General features: G+C 50.6%; 1 protein-coding gene across 3 annotated transcripts; it reads left to right on the forward strand.

The window, feature by feature from the left end:
* The first annotated feature begins 6 nt into the window (after window positions 1-6).
* Window positions 7-19,534, forward strand: FAM234A (family with sequence similarity 234 member A). 3 transcript variants are annotated; one of them, XM_054270791.1, is made up of 12 exons: window positions 7-36; window positions 6,323-6,625; window positions 7,692-7,805; window positions 7,932-8,120; window positions 11,615-11,745; window positions 14,585-14,717; window positions 15,162-15,300; window positions 15,596-15,736; window positions 16,093-16,171; window positions 16,598-16,750; window positions 17,449-17,551; window positions 17,707-19,534. In XM_054270791.1, exons 2-12 carry the CDS (start codon window positions 6,367-6,369, stop codon window positions 17,916-17,918), a joined length of 1,653 nt encoding a protein of 550 aa, XP_054126766.1. In that variant the 5' UTR covers window positions 7-36; window positions 6,323-6,366; the 3' UTR covers window positions 17,919-19,534. The 3 variants fall into 3 exon arrangements, with proteins under 3 accessions (XP_054126766.1, XP_054126767.1, XP_054126765.1); XM_054270792.1 differs by lacking the exon at window positions 7-36 and adding an exon at window positions 2,063-2,455; XM_054270790.1 differs by lacking the exon at window positions 7-36 and adding an exon at window positions 2,658-3,088.
* The last annotated feature ends 291 nt before the right edge of the window (window positions 19,535-19,825 follow it).

A 19,825-nucleotide genomic window follows, 5' to 3' on the forward strand; every position in this document is an offset into this window, starting at 1 on the left:
TGGAGGCGGAAGTGACGGCGGCGGCGGCGGCGCGGGGTGAGTGCGGAGCGGGGCGGGCGGGGGCCGGGGGGACGCGGGGGGTGCCCTGGGCCGCTCCTGCCGCACCGTGGGGGCGCACCGAGAGCACGGCCTTGTCCCCGGGCAATGTCCCCGCGCCGCGTCCCCGCGCTGGCACCGCGCGTTCGGGAACGGAGCCGGCTCCCGAAGCGTCCCCGCTGCCCGCGCGCTGCCGCCGGCTCCGGGAGCGTGGGGCCGGCAGCGGCAGCGCTGGGCTCGGTGCTGGTGCTGGGGCCGGGGCCGGGCGGTGAGAGCCCGCGGCTGGCAGCGCTTGCAGCTCGGCCTGGGCCTGCCCTGCCGGCTCAGCAGGGTTTACTGTTCGCCTTGAGAGCTCCAGAAGTGCCCTCACACCACAGCGAGAAGCTTGGGAAAGAATTCAATCCTTTCTTCCAAAGCCCAAGGTGCTCCCTGTGATCCGAACTCCTTTATCCCGGGGCTGGCGGCTCTGAGGGCTCCTGGGGAGCTGCTGACGCAGCCGCTGGGACTGCGGGGCTGCGCTTCAGTGAGAGCAAGAGCGAGCCCCTCACCTCTGCAGGGCCCAGCACAGCCAAAACCTCCTCCGGGACAGGTTCAGAGCGAGCCCCTCACCTCTGCAGAGCCCAGCACAGCCATGGTCTCCAGGACATGGTTAAAGCCCTATTCCTCTTTCCCTCGGGAGCCCCCAATCCTGGTTTGCAGGTGTGAATTACAGGGCTTCTTGCTGAAAGAAAACCACTGCAATGTGTTCAACTCCAACCTGATTTCCAGCCTTTTCTCCTTATTCTGTAAGGCAGAAACATCTTGTGTAACAGCTGGGAGAGAGAGAGGCTGCCTGTCCTGCAGGGAGGGGCTGGAGCCAGCCCTTCCCTGTACCAGGGCAGGATTGGGCTGCCAGTGCAGCTCAGGGGCTCCCCAGGGATGGGTGTGTGATGAGGCAGCTCTGCTCTGTGTGTAAGCGACAGAAAGAAAAATTCCATTTCTGGGGGAAAAAAAGTGGTTTCTCTTGAAGGTGGCTGTGGAGGACAACAGCATCTGGAGGAATGCTGTTGTTTCATGGAATCGTGGAATGGTTTTGGTTAGAAGGGACCATAAAGATTATCTTGCCCCATAGACCAGGTTGCTCCAAGCCCCATCCAGCCTGGCCTTTGAACACTCCTTTCACCCTGCCATAAATCTCTCCAGGCTGTGCAGGAGGCAGCACGGAATTCTGACCTGTGCAGTGAGTGCCCCACCTAAAAAAAAGGTACTTTTTTGTCTTTTGAATAAATCCACATGAAATGACCAAATTCCAGGGAGTTTTAATGCACAGAGATCTCTGCAGAGTCCCTTGTGTGCTCAGTCTCTGGCAGTGAGGGGTGTCACTGTGCTTTTGAGCAAGAGGGGAGCCCTGTGGGTGATGTGGGGGTGTCTCATTGTGGACTGGGGCTGTCTCAGTGAGAATTGGGGGTGTCTGTGGTTTGGGAGATTCAAGCACCCTGCTGACAGCTGCCCTTGGAGTTGGCACACTGGATCTGCAACACTTGGTGAGAGGAGTGGCTTGGGTGCAGTGGAGCTTGCAAGCCCAGGGATGATAAATGGCTGCTGTTCCTTCTGCACAGTTGTTATTACTGGCCTGACCTGTAATCAGTCCCATGCAGTTTCAATGCTGTTCTTCATCTGAGAATTTTGATCTTCCCATTGCTCTCATGGAAATAGTGCTGGGTTTTGCTTTGCTCTTCCCTGAACAGTTTGAGTTTCTGTATGTGAGCTCCTGTCTGTAGTGAAAACTGCCCTGGATAAGAGTTTTCTCCCACAAATGACAGATGTCAGGGTGGTTGTGCTCTGGAGGAGTGCCTGATTCCCTTGCTGTGAGTGCTCTGTGGTGCTGTGTCTGCACTGGAGGGTTAAATGGGATTTCAGAAGAACCTGAGGACAGCTCCAGCAGGAGAATCCCAGAATGGTTTGATTTGGAAGGGACCTTAAGACTGATCTCGTCCCACCCCTGCCATGGGCAGGGACACCCTCCACTATCCCAGGCTGCTCCAAGCCCTGTCCAGCCCAGCCTTGGACACTTCCAGGAATGGGGCAGCCACAGATTCTCTGGGAAACCTGTGCCAGGGCCTCACCAGTCTCATTGGTGGGGTTTGGATTACAAGCTGTGTCCTTAGAAAGGCCTGAGGGCCATGCCAGGAGCAGAGGTGCCCCAGTGTCACACAGGTCAGTGTCCCCAGCCAGCCCTGGCTGTGACCTGCTGTCAGGAGGGAGCTGTGAGCTGCAGATGACCCAGCAAAATGATAAGTTTGAGTGCAGCATGCAGCCTGAGTGTCTCTGGGAGAGCAGAGCTGGTTTTGGGAACTCTTACATGTTATTTCTTCTTGTCCTGATGTAAGTGGGACTGCAGGAAAAGGAACAAATGACCCGAGGCTGAATGTCACAGCAGGTGAGTGTGACTGAATGTCACAGGCAGTGAGTTTGCTGCAGTGTCACAGCGTGCATGGGATCAAACCCCCACGGCCTGCTCATGGGAAATAGCTGTGATGGGAATGTTGCATCTTATTCAGAGCAAAGTCTGGCTGGTTTGTCTTTATTGATTGCAGCTTGGGGCTTCAACAATTTCTGGCTGACAGGAAGGAAACCTCTGAGGTGCTTGAACTAACCAACCAGACAGAACCAAACCAGCCAAATGCTGTGTTTGTGTTCCTGAAACGTCCAGTCAGAACCTGATTTCATCATTCTGTGGAAGACAAAAATGTGTTGAACATCAAATCTAAGTTACAGTATATTGCTAGAAATTTTCTGGGAAGAGCTGGTGCCTGGTGACATTCCAGATGCTGTGGTTTGGTGTTTTATGAGTCGAAAATGAGTTAAACCTTTCCAATGCACAGATCCTTAAATGATTTCTGTCACCAGTCTCCATCCACCTGACTGTCTGTGGTTCTCTGTGCTTGTCAGGCAGTTCTGTCTCACTGCTGCTGATGGTTATCCCTTGGGTTTAGCTGTGCAAGAGTCTCTGGTTTGAGGCAGATCAAATCTGTAAATCTGCACTGTGGCTGCAGGAAACAGGACAGTGGAGGTGAGTACAGCTGTGTTTGTCCTGTCCCTGTTGTTACTGTGGTTCAGGAAGGAGTGATTGTTCCTCCTCAGCTTGGGCTGGGGGAAGCAACATTTAAAGCTGAGTCTGAGATGCAGATCCTGGCACTGTGTGGGTTCAGTTTAGGTTTGTCACATGTGTTTTCTAATTATTTCTCATTCTACAAGGTCTTTCTCCCATGTTTTCTCCTGTCCCCAGATCTGCTGCAGGTGGTGTGTTGTCACACTGCAGCAACATGGAATCCTGTCCCTTTCTGCTCCCCTGAAAGGAATGTGTTGAACTTCCCAGCTGAGTTATTTTGTGTCCCCTTCCAGCAGGAGACAAGATGTCAGCTGCTAGAGGACAGTAAAACCATCTCAGATGCACACTATCATTTTCTGCTTGTCTTCAATTAAACTGATTAGCAGCCCCCTTTGTTGTGGAGCTCAGGCCATTCCCCGTGCTGCCAGCATGTACTTTGGCAGCACAGGCACTGGGATTTCCTGCATTGTTTGAGTCTTGGCCATTGACCTTCGTGGTCCTCGTTCTGGCACTGCCTCTGCTCTGGCAGGGGTGCAGGGGGCATTATTCAAACCCTGCAAGAAAAGAGAGAGAATTGCTTTAAAGGCATTGAGGGCTCTTTGTGCTCGGCGGCTCCCTGGGATCATCACTGCTGAAAAGAAGGGAATTACTGGGGTTGTCAGGATAATTACTGCTTTTTTAGTGTTCTCATCCCAGGCTGGATGACAGTGCTGAGATTTATAGTGAGTCATAAAAAGATGCCATCAGTGCTGTGTTAGGTGGTGTCCCTTTTGGACAGAGAGGGGAGAAACCTGGGTTTGATTCCTTTTGGGAAGTCTTGTGGGTGCTGATATGCCCTGGATTGTGACCGTGGTCACAAGGGTTTGCAGGATGAGAGAGAGGCGAGAATGTTGATTCCATGATCAGAAGGCTTGATTTATTATTTTATTATATATATACTACATTATGACTATACTAAAAAGAAACTAAAGAAAAATTCTCAGAAGGCTAGCTAAGCTAAGAATAGAATAGAAAAGAATGAAAACAAAGGAGCTCTCTCTGACTCGGTTCGAGAGAGCTCAGTCCTTGATTGGCCATTAATTGTAAACATCCAAGATGGGCCAATCACAGATGCACCTGTTGCATTCCACAGCAGCAGATAACCATTGTTTACATTCTTTTTCTGGGGCCTCAGCTTCCCAGAAGGGAAAATCCTAAAGAAAGGATTTTTAGTGAAAAGGATGTCTGTGACACTGGATCTTTCCCAGCTCTGTACTGGAGGTTCTGCTGGAGAGGCTGGTGGGATTGTGCTGGAGCCCTGTTGCAGCCCATGCTGTGGGTGCTGGCTGTGAGAAGATTCCCCTCTCCATCTGCTGGAGATGCAGGGACACACGAGCCAGCTGCCCCAGCACAGGGGAGGTCACAGAACTCACTCCTGCCACTGTCCCCATCTCTGTGGCCGTGGCTACTCCTTACCAGTAAATCATTTGCTCACCTGAGCCTGGAGTCTTGTACCTTGAACCTGCTCAAGGCCTGGTGCACTAAAGGAGCAATGCTCAGCTCAGAGGCTGAAGGCACCTCTTGATCTGCTGTTCCCTTTTCCATCTGGAGCCTTCCCACCCGTCAGGTGCCTGCTGTTGGTCTGGGAACAGCCAGGCCTGTGTAGCTGTCCCTGGTGTGGCTGGTGAGCTGATGAGAAGGGCAGATGAAGTCCTTGGAGTAAGATCTTTGGAACAAGATGCAACTTCTGCATTATTGATTTGTTTGCATGGTATTGTGCAGGTTGAATTAAATTATCTGGAGTGAGATCCTGTACTTGATGTAGAACAAATGCCAGAGTGCTCAGGTGGGAGTAAGAGCTTTTAAGTCCAGCAGGCTCTGAGGTTAAAGGTTTGGCAGTGCCAGGCTGACCTCCTGATTCTGTGCCTCAGGGTTGCCTTGCCATGGATCTGTCCCCCTGTGATTTGTCCCCAGAAGAGAAGAAGCCTCTGCAGTGGGACAGGAACAGCCTGGGGAGCCACACAGAGCCTCCCCAGGGTGACTCATTTTGTGTTTCACAGAACCTGTAAATGAGCTTGGGTAGAAACGTGAGACACATGAGCCCTGTTGCTGTTGAAATCCCGTGCTCTGCCCTGTGTTGGTGCTGACTTCAAGCTCTTTTCTGCTGGGGAAGTAAATGGCTGCAGTGGACAACCCAGACACGTGACTGCTGGGGCACAGTCATGGAAAATTGGCTTGGTTGTTGTGGTTATTTGCTCTGATATAACTTTTCATAACACTGTCAGGCAGCTTTTTCCAAGCCTACTGGAATGTGTTATTCTTTATTTCTTCCCTTGTGGTATTTTTTAAAAGAAGCACTATCAGAGAATCTGTATAAAACATGGATTTTTACTGTTGTTGTGGGTAATGAATTACAGGCTCCTCTAACTCACTAGGACTCTTTCCCCCACTTTTTATAGCAAATTAGCACAGAACCCCTCTGTTTATTTTAGTTGTAGCCCAAGGTTATGATTTATAGCAGGAGAAGCTAAAATAGCAGTTGTTAACTCTTCCAGTCTGGTGAAATCAGATTTGCCTGATTTTAGTCTCAGCTCCTGCCTTGTTTTTCCTGTGGGGAGGGAAATCATCATTCCTTTGCCTTCTGCAGGGCTGGGTTGCTGAACTTACCCAGTGGTTTCTCATGTAAGCAGGTGTTGAAGAGCTTTGCTTTGCTCCTACACAGAAAACTCTGGTGTTTGTTTCTCTCTCTCTGGGGAACTCAAGTGCACATTACAGTGGAGAGCAGCCTTATGTTGGGATATAAAGGTCACAAGTGTTTCCTTTCACCTCTCCAGCTGGGAGCCAGGCTGACATACACGGGAGGTGGCAACAAGTCTTTGCAACAAAAGGAGCTTTTGGGGTGTTTTTTTTGAGGGAGACCTGCAGACCAGTCAGTCCTTTCTGTGTGGGCTCTGTAGCCTTCTTTGTCCAGCTCCAGCAGAGCTGATTTCCTCCTCTGGGGAAGAATTGATGCTGTTCCTGCATTCCGTGAACTCTCTGTGTGGGAGACCTCCAGCACCAGCAGTGTGTTGTATCCAGCTCTGTGACAGTACACTGCTGTGCTCACCTCCCATGAAATCTTTCCAGTGTGAATATCAGGTAGTAACAGAATATTTTAATTGGTGTTTTAAAAATAAATCTCAAAATGTGTTTTAACTTCTTTTTCCATTGTTGCAGGTGAAGGGGGAGAAGGGTGTGTGAACACCCATGAGTGAGCTGTGATGGATAACAAGGACTCAGAAGCTGAGATCCACCCTCTGAAGACTGAGGATGTGAAAGCTCAGGAGAACCATGAGCACTACGTGGAGAGGAGGATTGTCAAATCCTCGGGGCTGTCCCGGCTGTCGCGCTGGCGCACTGCTGCCTTCTTCATCTCCCTCTTCCTCTGCCTCATCATTGTGTTTGCTTTCTCCTTCATCATTCCCTGCCCAGAGAGGCCAGTTTCAGAAAGAACATGGTTCCAATACTACAACAAAACAGGTGAGCTTGCTGCAGCAGGATAAATACTTAGCAAGAGTCCTTTTCCTTTCTGTGCCATGGATTTGGGTTGTGGGCCTCTGCCTAAGCACAGACCTGCAGGGATGCAGCCCTTGGGAGCCAGAGCTGTGAATACTGACCTGGATAAGCAATGGCCCATCCTAATTGGAGTGGCCTTCCAGGAGGTGTTTACAGGACCTAGTGGAAAAATTAAATTCTGCTCTGAAGTGGTAACAAGGCAGCAGGCTGGCCTCAATCACAGAAAAAAAAAAAAAAAAAGAAGAAAGCGTATCTGGGAAAAGACCTCTGTTGAAACTTGCTCTTTGAAATGTTCCTTTGGAGTTCAAGCTGAGGTTGGAGGCAATTAGACATTTTTCCTCTGTCACTTTGACTTTCTCCCTTTTCCCCATAGCCAACATGAAGGGAAGAGGAATAATTCCATCTTGTTTTTTTAATAAATTGCTCTGTAGTTATTACAGCTATTTTTATTCTGGTTGCTTTAGTTGGCTCTTCAGCCTGGGTCCTGCTCCCCAGTGGCTCTGCAGTCGTTTCTGGGAGAATTTTTCTTTAATCTTGTGTGCAGTAGGTTGTGCTGGATGTGCTGTAAATGCAGAGATAGTGCTCACAGCAGGGACTGAGCTGTGTGTGGTGCTGCAGACACCCCAGGTGCTGCTACTCTGAGCTTAGGAAAACTGCTTTGGCTGCTAAAAATATGGAGTATCTGGGTTTTGTGGGGCTTGAGTGGGGCTTCTTTATGCTTTGAGAATACCAGCCCCACTCCAAGATCACAGTTGTTCTTTGTTCAGCATAGTTCAAATTCTGGTTGCTTGCCTCTTAAAAAAGACATCCTCTGGGGAACAGCAAATTGAAAAAATTGTTTGGCACTAACTTCCTGTCCTTGGTACTTGTGTACATGATTTTTTTTCATGTAAAAGCCAATTTGTCCTGATGTTACACTGTCCAGGATGGAGGCAGTGAGTAGGTCTCTAGGAATTTGTGTTCTGCTCCAACTTTCTCTGCTGTGGGCTAAGGAAATCCTCACCAGAGCCTGGCTTGTGTTCTCTTGCAGTGCCCTACCCGTTCCTTGCTATAGCAGACGTGAGTGAAGACAAAGTACAAGATGTGCTCTTTGCATTCAAATCTGGCAACAGCAGCAGATTCAACATGTCCTGTCTGGATGAAGGTACCTGATCCACAGAGGGCTCTCGTTTCTCTTCCAGTTCCAGTTAGGGGCTGGGGAGAGGAGCTGGCTGAGTCCCAGCTCCTGGGTGATGCAGGGGCAGCTCCCTCTGACCCCTCTTGTCCCCAGGGCTGCCATCTCCCTGTGCCTTCGTCGCTGCAGTGTCTGGCAGGAATGGCAGCGTGCTCTGGGAGAGCCCAGCTGCAGAGGAGGTGCAGTGGCTGCAGTGTGACATCCAGCAGCTGGGCACAGCAGCAACCCCGGGCTGCATCGTGGTGGAGAGGCCACTGTCCCTTACAGCAGTCAGCCTGAACACAGGTGAGTGCCAGCAGAGCCCTGCTGCCACACAGGGCATGGGCCACTTGCTTTCCTCACCTGGTGGCCTCCAGGGAGGATGTCACTGTGACATGAGCATGAAGAACATGGCACTGGGTATTTATTTATTGTTTGGAAGCCTTGCCAGAGCCGCTTGCTGGGCGTTGAGGAGCGCGTGCTCTCAGCCTCGCTGTTCCAAAGGTTTGCTGGGGGTTTGTGCCAGCCACTGTTTGATAAGAGCAGTGTTCCAAGAGCTTTGAAGCAGGAGGAGCAGTCACTAGCTGTGTTACTTTATACTCCCCAGGGTTAGGCACAAACTGCACCTGCAACGTTTCCCAGTTATTTGTGTGTGCGTGCCAGGAGTGCCTGCTGTGGCAGGAGGAGTGGGAGTTCCAGGCATTTATGATTTTGAAGTTGTCAAGAGAGCACTTAGGATAAGTGTTTGCCAGTCTGTTTCAGTAGTCTACAATTCTGCCTAGTTCCTCTGGAAAGATTTCTTCCTTTCTAAACTTAGAGGTGGAGAAATTCATCATCATCATCTTGCCTAATGTGGGTGGGAGCAAGGAGTGCCTGTACTACTTTAGGAACAGTGATCATCTGCTGCACCTTGAACCCTCCTTGCTGGTGAAGCCTAAAATACATTTCCATCTTGGAGGTCACTCTTTCGAAGGTCTAAACAATACATGTTCTCCCTAGGATGCCATTCTTTGTATCACATCCTGTTTTCCAAAAATTGGAAAAAAGAAATAGCAAGAGGTACAGCTCTAAGGAATCTGAGGAGAATCAGGTGTAGCTTTTAATTTCTAATGCATAGATGGAAGTGTAGATACACACAGAGCTAGAAAGTTTCTGTACCAGCAGAGACCTCTTATCACCATTTCCCTCATGTGTAGGCTTTAGCACGGGTTATTTTTAGACTCTTAATGAAGTAGGTACATTCAGGTCAAAGTGTAGAAAGTTGGCTGTGGAGCCAAAGGCTTGTAACTAAAGACAGCCATAAAGGCAAGTGTGGAGAGGAGCCAGGCTAAGCTACAGGTCACAGCAATACAGGGAAGAAAACATTCCATAGATAACTTCAAAGCAAGAGGGGAAAAAATGCATCAGAAAAGTGAGTAACCCAGGAGTTTATGTATTTAATGCCTTTTTGCTATTAAGTAGGTTAAAAATGGTTTCTGAGCTTAGCTGACTGGGGGTTAGGAGGGCAGAGCAGAATAAAATGTATTTAAATAGGCTAAATGTATTCAAAGAGGCAAAGTCTAACTTACATCACAGTGTGCTAAAAACAGTAGCCAGCACAATCTTTAGCTGTTAATGATTCATCATCGTGGAGGATTTGGTGAGATTCCAGGGCTCTCAGGCTGTCTAGCCCCTGCCTGTAGGAAGATTGAAGGAGAGATAGGCAGATTATCATCTGAATGTGTCTGATGTGGTTTTGATCTTTAAATGCTGATAAAGTTAGTGGTTTTTTTATCAGTTGAAGTTGTTCTAAGTCCTGCTTTCTTCATTGCCACAAGGAGTGACCAGGGTGGGCAGGAAGGGAAGTGTAGGAGGGCATGCTCCTGTTTGTGTGGGACATCTAACATTCCTGCATGTTTATCTTCCCAGCAAACTGGGACACATAGGAGCTTAAGATTAACTGTTCCAGGTCAAAGCAAAAGTCTTTGTAGCTGTTCATTATTCCATCTCTGCCATAGCCTGAGGCAGAGTCTCAGGAAAGAGGACAGCAGTAAGAGTTTTGTTACATCTTCTCTCCATCTGATCCTCCAGCAGCCTGAACAGTGAGCCCTGTGGGTGGTTCTGGTCTCCTGAGGGATTGGGCATAAAGGGCACCATGGTGATCAGATGATGGAACTGCATCTGTGGGAGAAATCACTAAATAAACAAACCAGAACTCCAACCTGGAGAACATCTGACAGGGAGAAAAGTCTCTGCATCTGATTGAAGTGAGAGCTGAGCTCAGTCTTCTGAGTTCTGATTTTATTATCCCTTCCAGACCAAAAAAACCCCAGCCCTTTCACCCAGGTTAGATTTGCAGTCTGGGCACTTGCCTGATTTCCATCTTGGCTCCTCTTGCAGTGACCCTGGGCTCTGAGGAAGCGCCGTGGCACTGCAGATGTCAGGGATGACAGTCCCATCTCCTGCTTCCTGTGCTCCCTCTGGGCTGGCTTACAGCATGGAAAACCTCTCAAATGCTTGGTGTTGAATCCAGCTCACTGTCACCTGTTTCTCTTGACTCAGACTGTTCTTTTAAGAGAATAAGATATTTTCTCCCAAACTCTGTCAGCTGTCTAACCACCCAAGATTAGATCCTGGAAAATTAGAGCCTAGAAATTCACTGACAGGTGAATTTCATTAGCCTGGTCTTACTCGTGTACCTTTGGACAGTCCTGAAGCTAGACTGTGGTAATTTAAAACTTCAATTCTTTCTTTTTCCTGCTTATTTTCTTCGAGGGCAAAATTCTTTGCCTTGCCATGATTTCCTAAGGAAACCAGGAAATCTGCTCTCTTCACTTCACATCTGTTGTCATAGTAACAAATCCAAGTGGTTTTTTCAGCTTTGCAGTAAAAGCTTTGGAGCAATTCTACTAGAAATACAGCCTGCCTTAAATTATTGCAGACAGCATCAAGTAGTAATTCCTTGGCTTTCAGTCCAGCTGCCTTCCTGACAAAGAGCAGATGATTACTTTGCATTCCTGAAATGATAATTGCTGTGTGTGATGCTGGGTAAAGGGGAGGGTAAACATTTGTCCTGGGAGCACCTAATCAGACACTGAAATGTTCATTAGAAAGAAAATCCCCCAGCAGTGTCCTCCCTGCCAGATTCCACTGCAAATTCCACTGGGCAGTGACTGGAAAGTGGCCCACAGCTGTGGACAGTGGAGGGATAGAGCCACTCAACTGGTCTGGAGCTGTTGAAGAGAAACCCACACCAGCCACCCCCCTGTTTGTTAAAAAGCAAATCTTTGTTATCTCAGTGTACAAATAAGTTTGGGGGGTGTGTGTTCTTCAGACAAGGGAGAGGTGGGATGTGGGCTGAGCTGTCAGGGGGGAAACATCTGCAGGAACGTCTGCAGAGGGCAAGTTGCAGCAAAGAAGGTTCTGCCAGGAGTTGCAGCAGCACTGGTCAGAATTCAGCTGCTTTATGGTCTCACATTGTCTGTGCAAATTTAACTGCACAGCAGCAGGGATTCAGATCACAGCAAAGGCTTCTCCATGCCATGAACATGCTGGGAAGCTTGTTAACCAAAGGCACAAGGGAGGCAAGCTGTTCTTTGTGCCAGGGTGTTTGGGTGCATTCCTGCTGGCAGCTGGGATTGCTTTCCAATGTAAGAGGAAACTGTGGATACTGGGATTCATTGGGAATGCAGAAAAGCAAGGAGATACCCCATGATCAGCATAAATATGGCTGGTTTGTGGTGCTGATGGGCTGGGACAGGAGCAGTAATAACCTTTCAACCTAAGATGCCTTTTAATGACTGTTTCCCACTGTGTTCCAGGGGAAGTTCTGTGGAGGCAATCCCATGACTTTGGAGCTAATTACACTGTGCTGACTCCTTTATCAGTGATTCCAGATGTGGATAATGATAAAGTTCAGGACCTGATGATCTTTATTACTAAAGAAGGCCAGGTATGTCATCCTGAAGCTCTGATAAGCCTGGTGGCTGCCACAGAGGATGGCAGGAATGCTCTTTATTTCCACCTTGTAGTCTCAGAGGAAGTGTCCAGAGGCCTCTGGTTTCTGTGGGTTTGGGGTGGGTTCTTTGCCACCCTCCAGAGATGTACTCCCAAATCAGCACAAGTGTTTTATGGTTAAAAAAAATGAAATAAATCAAAGAGCTGGGCAGTAATCCCTCCCCCTTTTCAGTGTGCTCTCCTCACTGCATGTTCCTGTGCTGTCTGGGGAGTGAGCTGGGGCAAGATGAGCTTGCAGTTTTCTGCTTCTCTGCTTAGAGAAGTGGAAGTGAACAAACCCTGACAGCTTTGGCTCTTAGATCAAAGCACAGCTGACAGTCAGTGCTTTTGTACCAGCACTGCCCTTTTCTGATCCCTTCCCTCTCTCTGCCTGTGGTCTGCTTTGCACTGCTCTTCCCAGTGTCACTGTGCTGGTTCATTCTGATCTGAGTTCATTTAGTGGAACAGCTGCTGGTGGTGTTATCTCCCTCCAAATGTTGCTGCTCCCATTTCTGAGAGGGGGAATGTCATGTACCCAGAGCAGTTTTTCTGCTAAAACATCTCCATCCATGATGGAGTGGCACAGCATTGTTTGCATGCCCAGTGTGTCCTGTTCAAAGCACACAAGTTCCAGCTCCCTCTGGGTCTGATGGGAGCAGTGGGAGCCCCATGTCCTCATAGCAGAGCCATGGAGTCATTAAGGTTGGAAAAGACCTCTGAGGTCATTGAGTCCAACCTGCGACCAATCCCTGCCTTGTCACCACCCCAGAGCACTGAGTGCCACCTCCAGGCTTTCCTGGGACACCTCCCACAATGGTGACTCCACCACCTCACTGGGCTGCCTCTTCCAATGTTTAACAACCCTTTCTGGGAAGAAATTCCTCCTAGTGTCCAACCTGAACCTCTCCTGGCACAGCTTGAGGCCATTCCACCTTGTCCTGTCCCTTTTTCCCTGTGAACAGAGCCTGACTCCCACCTGGCTGCCCCCTCCTGTCAGGGAGTTGTGGAGAGTGAGAAGGTCCCCACTGAGCTCCTTTTCTCCAGGCTGAGTCCCCACAGCTCCCTTAGTTCCACCTCAGACCCTTCCCCAGCTCTGTTCCCTTCCCTGGACCTGCTCCAGCACCTCAGTGTCCTTTTGGAATTGAGGGGCCCAGAACTGGGCACAGCAGTCAGGTGTGGCCTCACCAATGCCCAATACAAGGAAAGGCAGAAGCATTTCCTTGGCCCTGCTGGCCACCCTGTGGCTGGTACAAGCCAGATGCCATTGGCTTTCTTGGACAATGTCCTCCATAAGAAAATGGGGTTTTGCTGTCCAGGGCATTGTTGTTGCCAGAGTCATCAGAAATTCCATCTTCTCCACCTCCTACAGTTCTCTCTGTTTTCTTTCCTCCTCGCTTTTGCTATCCCAGTTATCTCAAGGCTTTGTTTTTTTAATCTTTGGCAGCCAAGAAAAGTTTGAATGTAGCCTCTGTTCTGCAAGGCTGCCTTTTGATCCGTTTTCCATTTTAGCTCTCTTGCTATCTTGGTATGAAATCCCTTCCTCCCTCTGGATTTGGCAAGCACTTCCCCAACTTAAGGAAAAGTATGTTCTCTTTTGAGAATCACGCAAATGCAGGAGCTGGAGTGGAGCTCTGCAGCTTGGAAAGGGCTGGTCAGGAGGGAGATTCAGCACTCAAGTGGAGGAGCTTTGCTGCTATCCAGGGCTGCAGCTGAAAGGAGAGAGCTGTGAGCAGTCTGTGGAAGGGTCTCTGTGCAGGAGGTGAGGTGGCAGCATTTCCAGAGGATCCCATTGACCCCTCCCTGCTGCAAGCTTCAGCACAAATACATTCCAGAAAATGTGATGGTTTTTGGGATCCATCTCCTGTGGCAGTACATGGGTTGGCAATGCAGCAAGGAAATTGTTGTGTTTCTCACTCCCTGTGTAAATAAATACCCCTGGCTGTCACTGTCCCAGGGCAGCCTCTGGAGCAGTAAAGGTGCAGCTGACCTGCCAGAGCTGGTGTGTGTCTCCTCCCAGTGAAGGAGGCTGGGAATAGCTGCTGGATGTGTGGTTTTCCCTCTCCAGCCGTGTTCTTGTTCTCCCTTTTTCACCTGCCAGACTCTCCAGATTTGCTTTGGATTTCCTTTGCTTTCCAGCCCCTCCCTCTCAAGGTAGAGGGAAGGGTTCCTGCCTGACTCAGCATCTCTGATGGATGGTATTTCTCCTGGTCAGATGTTTCATTTGTCCCTAAAGTCCATTGCACTCCCTAGACTCTGACTGTTGCTCAGATATTTAAATCTGATCCTCCCTTTAACCTTTGTTCTCCTGGGTGAAACATTTTTAGTGGATTTTGTTACCCTGCACAAAGAATAGAAAGAAACCTTTCAGCTCTTTTATCTTCTTGGACTCACATGAGCCTGAGGAGGAGTAGATTAGGGCATTTAAAACATTTGGCAGAGCTGCCATGTGAAGCCAAGTTTCCCATGTCCATGTGCTGCATTGTTGCTGACATTAGGTCATCTCCATCTTAGGCTTGCATGGATCTTTGCTGTCCTTACAGAGCTGGGGCTGCTGTTCCACAGTCTGCATGGAGGGTGGGTGACAGGGGTAGCAAATTCTCAGAGCAGGTGGCTGTGCTGGAAGTGGTTTTCAAACTTGCAGAAGAATTCAGAGCAGAGGTGTCACCAAACTCATGCCCACTCCTCCAGAACCAGGGAGAGACTTCCCATCCAAGCCTGTGCTGCTCCCATTCACTTGCTGTTTGGTACCAGCTTTAACCTTGTTGCTTGTTGTCTGTAATCCCTCCCCTGTGCAGGTGAAGGTCTCCATCTATTCAGGAAAAACTGGCCAGCAGCTTGGCTCCATGGGCAGCCTGAGGGTGGATGGCACCGCTCGCCACGTCCAGCTGCAGCTGCACTCCTCCTCCTCCTACTTCCTTTTCTACACAGGTACAGCTCTGCTGGGGAATTCAGTCTGAAAGAGTGATTGTAGCTGAGATCAGGGCTAGTAAACATCATCTGACAGTGTGGTTTGCATCCTTACAAGCTGTGTGGAGCTTTCACCTAGTCAGAGAGCTGTTCGGGGGGGGCTTCTGCTTAAACTGCAGTTTGTTATGTACTGTAGTGATTTTATTTAACAAATGTCAAGCATGAAAGGATTAGGCAGTCATTTATAGCAAATGATTACTGTGGAACACTTGGATTATGAACAGATAAAATGTTAAAAGCATTCAATAGCAGGCTTGAGTCTCAAAATACCACTACAACTCTATGATGCAAGCCCTAAAAATATAGTTGATCTGACAGATCTGGAAAATCATAGAGTTCAGAGCAAGGGCAGGATAACTTATCTCTCTCATCTCTCTCATTCTTGTCTTTTTTTTTTTTCCACAGAGAAGTCTATCTATGCATATTCCCTGAAAGATCTGTGCAGTACAGTAGTTGGGGTGGAAGCTAAGCTTCCCAGCTTCCAGCTGGATTCTCATTTGGAGAAGAACATTGACCATGCCACGCACCTCTTATCCCCTCTCAGGTGTGAGGTTATATCTTGGAGGCTGGTAGAGTGGTGTTTCCTGACAGGATGGCCTGGTGGGACTTTGTTCTCTCCTGCTATGTGGGTTTGGACTAGGAGCACATCCAGAGTTCAGGACAAGGGTTGGTGCCAATGGCTTCATCAGGGATTCCCAGAAAAGCAGAGAAAGCACATTGGGGTTTCCTATTTGGATTTACTGTGCAGGGAAAAATCTCCAAACCTCACAGTTTGGAGATGGAAATCATGGAAATCATCCATGGCCTAAAAGCTTAATAATTTCTCTGTCCTTGTTCAGCTTTGAAGACATTCGCTACCTGACAAAAGTTCCTGGGCACTCACGGGACAACATCTTGGTTGTGGACTCAGAAATGGCCAAACTGATCAGCACAAAAGATCTCCACACTGTGTGGACCCTCAATGTGTCCCATGTTTTGAGGTAGTGTTCTCACTGTGGGCTGGATGTGGCATTTCCAGGTTCCCAGCAGCAGCAGTGTCCTGGCAGATGCAGTTCTGTTTTTGCCTGGGTCATATCTTGGTCTTGCTTATTGTGTTGTGTTCCCTCAAATGCTGGGAGCTGCTTCAGGAGGGAGGAGCTCAGAGCTTGGCTTGCTCATTTTGTGCCTGCTGTGATGTGGCTGGGCTCAGAGCTGGGGTGGTACCAGGCCAACCCCATTTTATGCAGTCAAGTCTCTTAGCAGGGCAGGTGTGGGAGGATAGAGGCAGCTGGGAAAGCAAAGTGTGCCCAACCATGAGGGTGGGTTCAGGTCTGTCCCTACGCTTTCTCTCCCTCAGTGAGCCCCTGCTCGGTTACTACAAACCTGATGCCCATGGTGTTGTCCTGGAGAGTGAAATTGGACCCAACAGGAAGAAGGTTTGAAATTCCTTCCTTTTAACTTCCCATTTCTCTGTATGTCACAGCTCAAGCAGGAATTGAGCCAAGGACAGTTGGTGGGATGTGTTCCCTCTGGCTGATTTTAGGAAGCTTTAAGCTGTGAAAGGATCTCTTTCAACAGGTTATTGAAGCCAGCTCAGGCACTTTAATTCTCTTCTCAGCAAGAGGCTTCAATGACAGAACTTTAAATCCCTTGAAGTAGCTGCAGAACTTGTGATTTTTCTCTAACATGGCCAACCCCAGTCTCACATCTCTGTAATGCTCTGCTTCAAATATTTCCCCATCTTCCCCTGTGTCACATACTCATTCCCATAGACAGTGTGAGGAGAGACAGCTGACCCGACTTCTCTCTCATGGCTTGTGAGCTGCCTTTGTCATGAGTTCCTTTTCTTTCTTCCCTGCTAGGTTATGATTGTTGAGAGTGAGTCTGGAGCAGTCCAGTGGGAGCTGAAGCTGAACTCAGGGCCAGGGAGCCCTGGCCCAGCCACCCTTCCCACTGCAGATCACCGCTCTGCCTTCCTCATGTGGGGAGACTTCCAGGAGCCAGGCAATGACACAGTGAGTGCTGGGGACTGCTCTTCTCCAGGCTTTGGGCCAGAATTGGGTGCAGTTACCCTTTCTCAGTGCTGATATTCCCACTGACCCTGCAGCCTCATGCACTGGGTGTGGGGGCCGTGTCCCTCCAGGTGGTGGTGGCACTGGCAGCTTTTGTCATCCTCAGCCTGGTTATGTAGAGAAAATGAAATTGGTGACTCTGTGAGCGAAGTCACTGCCCTGCCTTGGTGTGGCACTGTCTGTGAGGTGGGAGGCTTCTGGCCTGGTACCTCTGGAGTTGCTGCTGTTTCCCTGGGAGCCACATGAATATCCTCTCTGTGCCCCAGGCAGCCTCAGGCAGCCTCAGTGCACAGCTCAGCTGCTTGCAGAGCGCTCGGGGCAGTGACAGGCAGCACTGGTGACAGTTTGTGTCTCAGAGGCTGCTGAAGCACCAGCTGAACTTCCTCTGCTTTCCTTGCTTGCTCTGCCAGCCCTGAGGCAGAAATCTGTCTGCTCCCTGCAGCAGACAGGCCAGCTATTTGCAGGAAGCTCGGGGTGGGGAGGAGAGCAGTGAGCAAAATCCCAGCTCTTGTCCTGATGGCATCGGTCAGGCTGAGCTGGGCTGACACAGACAAGTGTCTGGCTGGATGTGAGTAATAGCTGAGCCTGGTGCTGCTGCTGTGTCTGGGATAAGGTGTGAGTGTGTGTCCTGTTGGTTGCAGAGACCCAGAGCTCCTCTCCAGAAGCTCTACCTTTTCCACCCTTCCTACACTAACGTCGTGTTGGAGCTCCGCAACAGCACCGACCAAATCATCGCGTTCACTGGTGAGTCCTCTCCTTGCAGCCCTCCAGAAGGAGCTGCAGGAAGACCCTGGTCCCTCCTGGTCCCTCCTGGTCCCTCCATGTCCCTGTGGGGAGGTGGGTGTGCTGGCCAGCCCAGCACAGGAGGCTCAGGCTGTTTCTGTGTGCTCCTGTTGCAGCGGCGCTGTTCGAGCGCAGCCGTCACGCCTGCTACGTGCTGCTGCGGGGTCCCCAGCCCAGTGAGGGGCCAGGCCCCGTGTCCCTGATGAAGAGGAAGCTGAAGGAGGATGTGGCAGTGAGCAGGGTGCTCTGGCTGCGCCGCACGCCCGGGGATGAGGAGCAGCACATCCGGGACCGCCTGTACAGGATGCGATTCCAGAGCCGAGACTGAGCGGAACGGGAGCGGGAGAGGCTGCCCTGCCCTGCAGCCCTGCTCTCAACAAGCCCAGAGCCTGCAGTCCCGTGGGAAGCTGCCTTTCTTGATCCACAAACCAAAGTGGGGCTGGCAGGGAAGCACCCCCAGTGTCCAGGGACACCCAGGCTGTGTCCGTCCTCAGAGCTGATGGGACTTCAGTGCTTGGCCACCGCTGAAGTGTCACCAGCTCGGGGAGGAGGGCTTTCCCCTCCGTCCCTCTGTGCCCACAGAACTCTGCTGACTCAGGAGTGTGTCTGGAGGAAAACATGTGCTTGCTGAGGTGCCAGAATTGATGATTTCTGGGATGCCTGGGAAGTGGAGTTTGCTGTGTGGTGTTAGATTTCCTTTCTGAGTCAGCTCTCCTGGCTGGGGAGAGGTGCTTGGCTGTAAGTTGATTACCCTCTCCTGGATTTGCTTCTGTAGTTTGGGGGGGTTGTGGTGACCCCAGCCATGGCTGTGGTGTGTCTGGTGTCACTTGGGCCAGCAAAGCACAGGTTAAAGTGTCATTCTACTTAGCAAATGGCCTTTTCTCCCAAGAACAGCCCCATGTGTCCTACTCTGCAGTCACCAGCCTGCCTGTGTCTGTGTCCTCTGCTGCTTCCTCCCCAGCCAGGCTGTGCAGTGTTGGTGGCACCAGGAGGGAGCTGGTCTCCCACTGATGGATGCATCAATGTTCCTCCCTTCCCTCAGCCTGCTTATGAGAGATCCACCCTGAGCCCAGGCTGGCTGTCCCTGGAGGTGCCACCACCTCTCCAGCTTTAAGGAACCAGAGGATCTGGCTTGAGTAGAATTGCACTTTAACCTTTTCTGGGAGCTGGGATTGCTGCTGTGGGAAGCCCTGGCAGTGCCAGCACCCTGCTCATTCAGCCTTGCAGCTGCTGAGGAGCCTTCTCCAAGCACTGTTCCTGCTGCCAGGAGGTGGGCAGGAGCTCTGTGCTGCCTCCCTGCCCTTGCAATTGGAGTGATGCTGGGTGAGGATCCTCAAGCACTCTCCTCCCTGCCCAGCCTGCTGTCCTGAGGGGATAGGACTGGTTTCTGTGTGAAGATGCCATGTTTCTCCTGGAGATCCATGTAGCACCATGAGGTGTTTGCTCTGTCCTGCCCTGATGGGTGCCAGTGCAGGCTGTAGAAACAGAGCCTTGAAAACAGTTTGAACCAGCTACTCAGTCCTGAAAATAAAAAATAGACCTAAAAATAACCTCTCTCAGGCTCTGCAGTGCTGGAGGGGGTTTGGCCAGTGCCTCCCTCCCTTGCTGAGTCTGACCCTGGGGGATGTGTAGAAACACTGTAGGATGGGAATGTGCAGCATCAGGCATCAGCTCCTCCCTTCAGCCACTGCTGGGCTGAGTGTGCCCCTGGGCAGCTGCTGTCCCCAGCTCAGAGCACAGCCCCAGCCCTCCCAGGCTGCCTGGGCATCTCCTCTTCCAGCCCTTCTCCCTCTGCCCCATACCCTGGGCAGAACACAGAGCCAGCCCTGGGGTGTGTGGCTGTGCAGGGAGCCAGGGGTGCTCTCTGCAGATGCTCCACAACCTTCAGAGCACCCTGGGCTCAAAATGTTGGGGTTGCCCCTCTGCCTCTCTTCCCAGCTGTTTTCTGAGTTAGTCCAGCAGTGCAGGGAGGTTCCCTAGCTGTGTCCCCCAGCTTGGGTTTGCTCTTTAGGCCTGACAGCCCCCCTGTCTCTGTGCCAGTGTTGCAGCCATGAGAGGGCTGCACTGAGGCTGCCCTCGGCCAGCTGGGGCTGGGCACAGGGCTGGGCACCCCAGGCTGGCGCTGCAGCCCAGCCTGAGTGCTGGGTCTGGGTTGTTTCCTGCTGAGATTCCCCTGGCCAGGAGCAAGGGGAATGCCTGGCCTGTGTTCTCATCACACTCTCCCTCCTCAGATCC

Source organism: Melozone crissalis, unplaced genomic scaffold (assembly GCF_028551555.1).
Source record: "Melozone crissalis strain CALT ecotype California unplaced genomic scaffold, PUWL_Pcris_2 ptg000012l_1, whole genome shotgun sequence".
Lineage (NCBI taxonomy): Eukaryota > Metazoa > Chordata > Aves > Passeriformes > Passerellidae > Melozone > Melozone crissalis.

Excerpts from the sequence above, each read along its gene's own strand:
- FAM234A (XM_054270791.1), top strand. The coding sequence starts at position 6,367 with ATGGATAACAAGGACTCAGAAGCTGAGATCCACCCTCTGAAGACTGAG. Across the intron at positions 6,626-7,691 it reads CCAATACTACAACAAAACAG|TGCCCTACCCGTTCCTTGCT; the intron begins GTGAGCTTGCTG and ends GTTCTCTTGCAG. Across the intron at positions 16,751-17,448 it reads AGGAGCCAGGCAATGACACA|AGACCCAGAGCTCCTCTCCA; the intron begins GTGAGTGCTGGG and ends TGTTGGTTGCAG.